This window comes from Lampetra planeri, chromosome 3 (genome assembly GCF_965212315.1).
Source record: "Lampetra planeri chromosome 3, kcLamPlan1.2.h2, whole genome shotgun sequence".
In the NCBI taxonomy this organism is placed as follows: domain Eukaryota; kingdom Metazoa; phylum Chordata; class Hyperoartia; order Petromyzontiformes; family Petromyzontidae; genus Lampetra; species Lampetra planeri.
In genome coordinates this window covers 11,155,097-11,163,903 of record NC_136109.1, presented here as the reverse complement: position 1 = coordinate 11,163,903, position 8,807 = coordinate 11,155,097, and the positions used below count along the sequence as shown (strand labels likewise).

General features: G+C 50.8%; 1 protein-coding gene across 2 annotated transcripts in view; it reads left to right on the top strand.

The window, feature by feature from the left end:
- Positions 1–903: 903 nt before the first annotated feature.
- Positions 904–8,807, top strand: part of CLCC1 (chloride channel CLIC like 1) — a 28,845-nt gene continuing 20,941 nt past the window's right edge. For both annotated transcript variants that reach the window (XM_078620599.1, XM_078620605.1), the window contains exons 1-5: positions 904–953; positions 3,373–3,577; positions 4,218–4,334; positions 5,689–5,796; positions 7,706–7,957. In XM_078620599.1, coding sequence (XP_078476725.1) covers positions 3,377–3,577; positions 4,218–4,334; positions 5,689–5,796; positions 7,706–7,957 — 678 coding nt within the window. In that variant the 5' untranslated portion in view covers positions 904–953; positions 3,373–3,376. The remainder of the gene's footprint in view (positions 954–3,372; positions 3,578–4,217; positions 4,335–5,688; positions 5,797–7,705; positions 7,958–8,807) is intronic.

Here is an 8,807-nt window from a genome sequence, read left to right as displayed (position 1 = left end):
GACTCTCATATCGCCCGACGAACTGGGGGGCATTGGACTCTCAGTGAGCGGGCCACGTGCGGGCAAGTGCTGCCCCCTGCTGCGGATGGATGCGAAGTCACGTGAAGAGATCTGTGACGACAGAGGACGACTCACACAAATCGAATGCGGCCCCCCCACCCACTGCCACCAACCCTAATGATCGTCTTATTCTTCTTGTCGTACGGCTGCTGATGTAGATGATGCACAGGTGGGTCCAAGAGGCCGTCCATAAATGACGTCACGCGATTTTGGACGATTTTTGACCCCCCCTCCCCCCTCGTCACACGGCGTCACAAAAAGTCAGACCCCTTCCCCTCAAATATGACGTCACAAAGCTCTGCCCCCCCCCCCCCAAAAAAATATGAAACATGCTTCAAATCGCGTTAAACTATTGTCATTGTAGTGCGTATTTAATGTGGCGCTGCACTCTGATGTTGTAGGAGAAAACATTTATTAAAACGTCTATTTAATTAAGTAGAACGTGTTGTCTATATTTATTTAAAGTTGCGCATTTTGATGTGACGTCACAGTTCTTAAATACCCCCCCTCCCTCGTCACACATCGTCACAAACGTCCCCCCCCCTCCCCCAGGTGCGTGACGTCATTTATGGACTTAAAGCTTTCGTGCCTGCAGGAATTCATAAATTGTCGGTAAATAATGACGTCATGGCGAGCTACATTGTAACTCAACAATTACTCCATTGCGAGCTGCATTGAAGCTCAACAATGACGTAATTTAAAGCTTCATTGTAGCTCAACAATGACGTCATTACGAGCTAAATTCTTGTTCAGCTATGACGTATTCGGAGGCTTCAGCGTAACTCGACAATGACGTCATTCTAGCTACACGAAGCTCAACAATGACGTCACGGATAACCCCCCCACTCCATCCCCATTACGTCACGATCTGGCTCAGCTGTACGGAGTTGTTGGTGAGTTTACCCCCTTCCCCAGATGTTGACGATTTTGTAATTTCTAATTCTTGTTGTTCTCGTTATGAAGATGATTATTGTTGGTAGCTGCCGTGGTCGGCGATTGCTGCTGCTGCTGCCGCTGCTTTTTTATTTTATTTTAAAAACGTGAGGCGAATCGGCAGGCGTTCGGGTTAGCGGGAAAGAGGCTTTCCCCAAAACCGGTAGGCCGCCAGTCATCGGCTCCTGTCCATGATCGATCCACTGCTAAGCTTGGCAACACAAACCCACAATCCCTCCACCCACCTCTGAATGAAGGCCTCTTCAATCCATCGCTGGATGAAGGCCTCTCCAATCCACCGCTGGATAAAGGCCTCGCTAAATCCATTGCTGACGAGAGGGCATCCCCATGCCCGGACAGTTTCGTGGGGTGTTCTTTGACCATACTTCACCACGCTGGTGAAGGCGGGGGGACCATCGGCGTGGGAGCAGAGATACAACCAAGCAAATGCCACGTATTGAGAAAATAGCAGGACTTAATTCTGTATCTCCACATTCTATTCGGTGTTTTGAAGAAAAAAAAAAAAGTTTTGCTGGCTGGCTGGACGTCATATCCGGACGGACGGTCACTTCCAAAAGTCTAAATCTGAAAAATGTTTTAGTCCATCAGCTCTGTGGCTGTTCCACCTAAAGACAGAAGCTTGTGTTGCCTCCGAAACGTCGTGATTTAATTTAGTTGTTTTTATTTTGTTTTCACCGACCTAACTTTGCCGAAAAAGCCAAAAAGTATAGTCCATCAGCCTCATGGCTTCCCAGACCAATACAATACTATTCAGCAGCTTCTGTCGAACGAAATCAACTCTAGACCGGTTTTTACCTATTTATAAACTTAAAACTCTTCAACTTTTTTATTTTTCGATTTAAAGCTTTCGTGACTGCAGGGATTCATCTTCTTGGTTCTTTCGGTAAAGTCACGTAGAAGGGAAGTAATAAAATAATAAAAATAAAACATAATAAAACAATTCTCACGACGTTTCGGCCACAGGTAAGGCTATGTAGCTCTTTTTCAGATGCGATCCGGCCACAAATGATAGCCTAAAAAAGTGGCTTATGTGAAGATTTATAGCAGCCAACTACTCTAAACCCATGTTTCTAAATGTGGAGGGTGAAACCGGAGGACCCGGAGAAAAATCGCGACCACGGTGGAGAGAGAGAGACACGCAAACTCCAAATATACAGCAGCAGGTGCCATCAGGGTCAGAATCGAACCCACGACCTCCTGTAAACCAGGCAAGGTAGTCAACATCTCCTAGCCACCGTGATGATGATGAGAGAGAGACACGCAAACTCCACATATACAGCAGGCGCCTATTAGGGTCAGGATCGAACCCACGACCTCCTGTAAACCAGGCGAGGTAGTCAACATCTCCTAGCCACCGTGATGATGATGAGATAGAGAGAGACATGCAAACTCCAAATATACAGCATGCATCAGGGTCAGAATAGAACCCACGAACTTCCTGTACACCAGGCAAGGTAGTTAACATCTCTTAGCCACCGTGATGATGATGAGAGAGAGAGACACACGCAAATTCCAAATATACAGCAGCAGGCGTCAGGGTCGGGATCGAACCCACGAACTCCTGTATACCATGCCAGGTAGTTAACATCTCATCACCACGGCACCCCACGTAGCAAAGTAGCCCGGGTCGGGAATCTGAATTGAATCCAGGCCTGTCTTGCTGCGAGGCACGAGCGTTGCCAACGTGCCTGTCTGCCTGCCAGCCAGCCTTTGTACCCGCCTGTGACTGTCGCACGTGTCATTCTCACTCTCCTAGCGTGCCCCGCGATGGTGAGATGTGCACGACCTCGCCTGGTACACAGGAGGTCGTGGGTTTGATATTTGGAGTTTGCGTGTCTCTCCCAAGTGCTCTGGTATTTGCCCTCCACATTTAGAAACAGGCGTTCAGATTATTTTTCTGCTATACATTTCCACGCGATGATAAGCCGCTTTCGTTGAGCTATCATTTGTGTTCTTGGTTCTTTCGGTAAAGTCACGTAGACGGGAAATAATAAAATAAAAATAAAATTCTCACGACGTTTCGGCCACAACACAAGCAGCCGTCCTCGGGTGAAGAACAGAGCTGTCGGAAAGACAGCGTCCCAACGAACACCGCTAAGCTTGGCAGCGTATTTTGTAAGCTGCGTGGGAGGAGCAGTGCGCATTGACAAAGGAGTTTACATATCAACAGAGGAATTTAGCATATTGACGCTACTAAACAACTGCAACTACCCTACTACCATAAATACAATACACCGATGTATGAACTTCTTCTATCATTTGTGGCCAGGTCGTTTCTGAAAAAAAGAGCTATTCAGCTCAGTTGGTGCCTTGCCTGGGAAAAAATGAAAATAGATTTTAAAAAATGTACTCCCACAGGGGGATGGGGGGGCGGAAGATGGCGAGGGCCTTGCGGCTGCTGCTGACCGCCTCGTGCGTCGTGCTGGCGTGCGCGTGCGGGGTGAGCGTGGCGGCCGATCCTCCTTATCCCGACGACTGGCTCGACCCCATGGACATGGTCAACTACAACCCCACCTCCCGCACCATGCGCCGTGGAGAGGGCAAGCCGGCGGGCACCGCGCAGGTCAGGGTCCCCGCTGCTCTGGTGCGGGGTTGGTGGGGGACGGGGTGGGCAAGGGGGTGAGGGACGGGGTGGGCAAGGGGGTGGGCAAGGGGGTGGGGAAGGGGGTGTCGTTTTGACGAGGTGGTGCTGGTGGTGCTGGGTATTCGAGGAGGTGTTGAGGATCGCCACGGTGCTTGAGGAAGGTGGGTGGAGGGTTGTAAGGGAGATGCTGAGGGAGGTGGTGAGGTGGTGAGGCAGGTTCTGAGGGAGGTGGTGAGGGGGGTGAGGGAGGGGAGCGGTGAGGGGGGCGCTGAGGAGGTGGTGAGGGAGGTGGTGAGGGGGGCGGTGAGGGGGGCGGTGAGGGTGGCGGTGAGGTTGGCGGTGAGGGTGGCGGTGAGGGGGTCGGTGATGAAGGTGGTGAGGGTGGCGGTGAGGGGGGGCGGTGAGGGAGGAGCTGAGGGAGGTGGTGAGGGAGGTGGTGAGGGGGGCGGTGAGGGAGGGGATGAGGGGGGCGGTGAGGGGCGCGGTGAGGGTGGCGGTGAGGGGGGCGGTGAGGGAGGGAGTGAGGGGGGCGGTGGAGGGGGAGCTGAGGGAGGTGGTGAGGGGAGGTGGTGAGGGGAGGTGGTGAGGGGAGGTGCTGGAGGCCTCTGTGTTCTTGCAGGCCAAGGACGAGGCTCTGCAGAAGCTCCAGGACGAGTTGCTCTCCGTGGGGGGCGAGCTGTCCTCCTGCCTCGCCCAGACGAGCGCGACGGACGAGGAGAAGCGATGCCGTCACGAGGTGAGTTGCGTGCCCCCTTTCCGACCCGCGGTTCGTTCTCAAAGATAACCGATGCTTTGGCTTGGTCAGAAACGTTACCGTCGCATCTGCGACCGCCTGAGGCAAGGGAGGGACGGTGGGGGGGGGTCGGCAATCGAAACAACAAGAAGAGCCGTATTTATTTCGTCGAATTCGGTAAAAAAAAATCGACGCTTTGAGAGCCGCAACGCACGTGAGTCGGTAGTCCTTGATAGATAATGTCACGAAGCAGCTCCTACATGAGCCGTAGGTTTGCTGACCGCTGTCCCATGGTACACTGGACTTCGATGGTGAACTGGACTTTCAAGGTCAAGGGTCAGAAACCAAATTCACAAGAAGAGCCTTGTTTTTAAATCCTTTATATTAAGTTCACTTGCTTGCTTGCTTGCGTGCTTGCTTGCTTACGACCGTGCAAATCTTTCGGTCGTTTTTTAACCCACTTCCCGTGATCCAATCGAGCTGACATTTTGCACACAGACTCGTTGTGCGTGACAATTAATTTTCGTGAAAATTTTTTTCCAAAATTTTACACTGTTTAGGGAAATTTTTTAAAATATTTAATTACCAATTGCTTAATGGTGGCAGACAATCATCTGACCCATAGGTGACAGCCATCTCAAGCCAGAGGACGAGAGGACTCTAGCCGCCACGCATATAAAGGATTTATAGTGAAAAACTTTGTTTTTACGGGTTAATTTTTTCCCCACGAGCCGCACTTCAGTCCTTTGAGCAGTGGTTCTTCTTAACCTGGGGGTGCGAGACATGGCCAGATTGTTTTTAGAAGGTAAATCATCGAAACACAAACTAAGCACGGGCACATAAGCAACAACTGCTTTGTTTAATCAAACCCTATGTATTTATTAATATTATATTTTTTACGATTGATAACCAAAAGGGGGGGGGTGCAAGGCTGCACTATAGATTAAGAACCACTGCCTTAAAGGGCCTAGGGTCTCCTAGCGAGAGAGACGGCTGCGATGTCACTACCCCCCCCCCCCCACCCCGTCTTGATGCGCAAACTCTCGCAGCAAATTTGATTTGCGCCCCTCCGGTTTGGTGGTCAACGTTGGGAACAATCCGCGACCCTCTTAGAGAACGGCGCTGCCTGCCGTAGTTGCCCCCCGGCCACTCCCCCCCCCCCCCCCCCCCCCCCCCCGTGATCCGCGTAGCAAACAAATCAGTCGAGACGGCAGCAAGATCAGGTTGTTTTTTTTGCGAATGGCTGTCGCTCGAGGTCACACTTTGACGCGACGGTCGTTCGCCAACTTGTGCGTGACGACGAGCGACTGAACCCGTGATTGAACGGTCCACGTCTCTCCCCCGCCGCGTGGCCCAGCTGCACGAGTGCCGTGGGCAGCGAGCGCCAGACCCGGACAGCCGGGCCCGCTCCACGCTCACTCGCTACCTGCGCCGCCTGCTCAAGGAGATCGCGCGCGTCGGTCAGGTGAGGCCCGGCTCTCCGGCGATGGGGGGGGGGTGGTGGAGGGGGAAGTGGAGGGGTGGGTGGAGCTGGGGGTGGAGGGGGGGGGGATGGAGGAGGGGAGGATGGAGATAACTGAAAATAAACTCGTTGAAAAAAGTTTTTAAAAAACAACGGTTTTATTTCTAGACTTGAAGCTTTCGTGACTGCAAGGATTCATACTCTTAGGTTTTTTTCGGTAAAGTCACGGTAAAAATAAATGATAAAAATAAATAATAAAATGATAGAAATAATAATAGAAATAAAACAACGGTTTTATTAACAACTTCGTTTAACTCACGGCGGCCGAGAAGTACGTCAATGGCGTCTGAGACACGTGGCGCCTGCTTCTTGTGCGAGCCGATTCCAAAGTTTAGGGACCCGCGGCGTTTTTTGACCTCCACAAATAAATATATAAATAATATGGTGTCCATACAAAATATTAATTGCTTTAAAGTAGCGAACTAATTGATTAAATTATGCCGATTTTGATACAGGCATGCATTGTCACCGCATCTGAGTACGTGTGCACGATGTGGAATTGATTTTACGACGGCAAGTGGACGAAATTTTGATTGCAAGATTTGACCACGACAAACAGAGGAATCAAGTGAAGTGAAACCGTTGAAAAATGTTGAGGCTGCTGTCAAGAGCGTGGGCACCGATCGCTCAGCCATGGACGGGGCTATAATTGTGCCGTGTAACTCATTAATTAAGTAAGTTACCAAGTAACTAGACTAACAACCCTCTCCGTACCCTTCCTAACTCGTTAATTACCCCCCTCCTCCCCCAGCACCCTCCCTAACGATTCCCTTTGTACCCTGCGTAATTGCATATCTAACGAACCGCAACGTACCCTCCCTAACTAATAAATTCCCGAACTAATAAATGATCGCCCCCCCCCCCCGCCCTGCACGCTCCATAACGAACGATCCCCCCTCCCCGCACCCTCCTTGACTAACTCAACTAAACTAACGAATTATCCACCCTCTCGCCCTGCCCCCTCTGTAACCTCCGTGACTAATCATGGGACCTCCTTTGCCAGTACCAAATATGAGAATAGGTTTTTCCCCTTTTTTCTGGCAACAAAACAGGTGTGTTGAGATGTTAAAACACCAAACTGAAACGTTTTACAAGGAATCGTGTCTGCATTAACCACAATGCTTGTGGTCAAAATGCAAACAAAAAAGGCGCCTTTTGGCGTCCTCTGGTCTAACACCGTTTGAGACGAGGCTCAAAAGAAAGCTGTCTCTGGTGTGGACCAATCAATTTCAAAGACAATGCATAGATTATCAGAGTACGTTTTTTTTGCATTCTGACCACAAGCATTGCGGTTAATGCAGACATGATTCCTTGTAAAAGATTTCAGTTTGGTGTTTTAGCATCTTAGCACAGCTGTTTTGTTGCCAGACGAAAGGGGGAAAACCTCTTCTCCATGACTAACTAAGCTAAAACTACTCTTAGGTTTTTTCGGTAAAGTCAAGTAGGTAAAAAATAAAATTTTAAGTTAATAAAAGTAATAATGGAAAAAAAAATTACTGCATCAAGTTGATGCAGTGACGGTCCCACCTGATGAAGGAGACCTGTGTTGCCTCCGAAACGTTGTGATTTATTATTTTATTTTATTTCCATTATTACTTTTATTAACTTTTAATTTTATTTTTTACCTACGTGACTTTACCAAAAAAACCTAAGAGTATGAATCCTTGCAGTCACGAAAGCTTCAAATCTAGAATTAAGCTAAAACTAACGAACTGCTCCCCTCAGCAACCCTCCACCTCGCACCCTCCGTAACCAACCACCTCGCTAACTAACCAACCAACCAACCAACCGTAACAATCCCCTCCGTCTCCGCCCCCCGCTCATCCTCGCGTCGGCGCTCCCGGGCGCACAGCCCAGCGACTCGGAGCCGGAGCTGCATTACGACGGGCACTTCGAGGTGCGTCTGGAGGACATGCACGCGCTCGCCGCCTTCACGCTCGACTCCAACGGCGGGGCCACCGCCACCAACAACGGGGAGTTCCCGGCGCACGCCGTCTCGGCGCTGCTGGAGAGGGCGCCCGTGCGTCTGCGAGAGCACGACCCCCAGCGCTGGCTCTGGAGCTTCGCCAACAGCTTCGGAGTGGAGGCGGCCACCGTCGCGTGGGTGAGGCGACCGGGGGGGGGGGGGGGAAGGAGGGGGGCGAGTGAGAGAGAGAACGAAAGAGAGCGAGGGAAAGAGCGTGAGCAGGAGAGATGAGAGTGGTCGAGTGAGTATAGAACGGGGGTGAGCGAAAGTGCAGCTTCCCAACTTTTGGAACAACACTTTGCGCCTTTGCTAATGAGACAATCAGAGTCGTGGTGGCTATATTTAAGTTTCGTCTTGAATGATCACCTCTTTGAATTGGCCTTCACACACCTCCCCCCCCCTATCTAATTCTGGCCGTTTACCCAGCTGGTTGATGAGTGGGTGAGTGAATGAGTGAGCGGGTGAGTGAATGAGTGAGCGGGTGAGTGAGTGAGTGAGCGGGTGAGTGAATGAGTGTGAGGGTGAGTGAATGAGTGAGTGGGTGAGTGAGCGGGTGAGTCGGTGAGTGAATGAGCGAGCGGGTGAGTGAATGAGCGAGCGGATGAGTGAATGAGTGAGCGGGTGAGTGAATGAATGAGTGGGTGAGTGGGTGAGTGAATGAGTGAGTGGGTGAGTGAATGAGTGAGCGGGTGAGTGAATGAGTGAGCGAATGAGTGAGTGAGCGGGTGAGTGAATGAGTGAGTGAGCGGGTGAGTGAATGAGTGAGTGGGTGAGTGAATGAGTGAGTGAGCGGGTGAGTGAATGAGTGTGAGGGTGAGTGAATGAGGGAGCGGGTGAGTGAATGAGTGAGCGGGTGAGTGAATGAGTGAGTGGGTGAGTGAATGAGTGAGATGGGTGAATGAATGAGTGAGCGGGTAAGTGAATGAGTGAGTGAGTGAATGAGTGAGTGGGTGAGTGAATGAGTGAGCGGGTGAGTGAATGAGTAAGC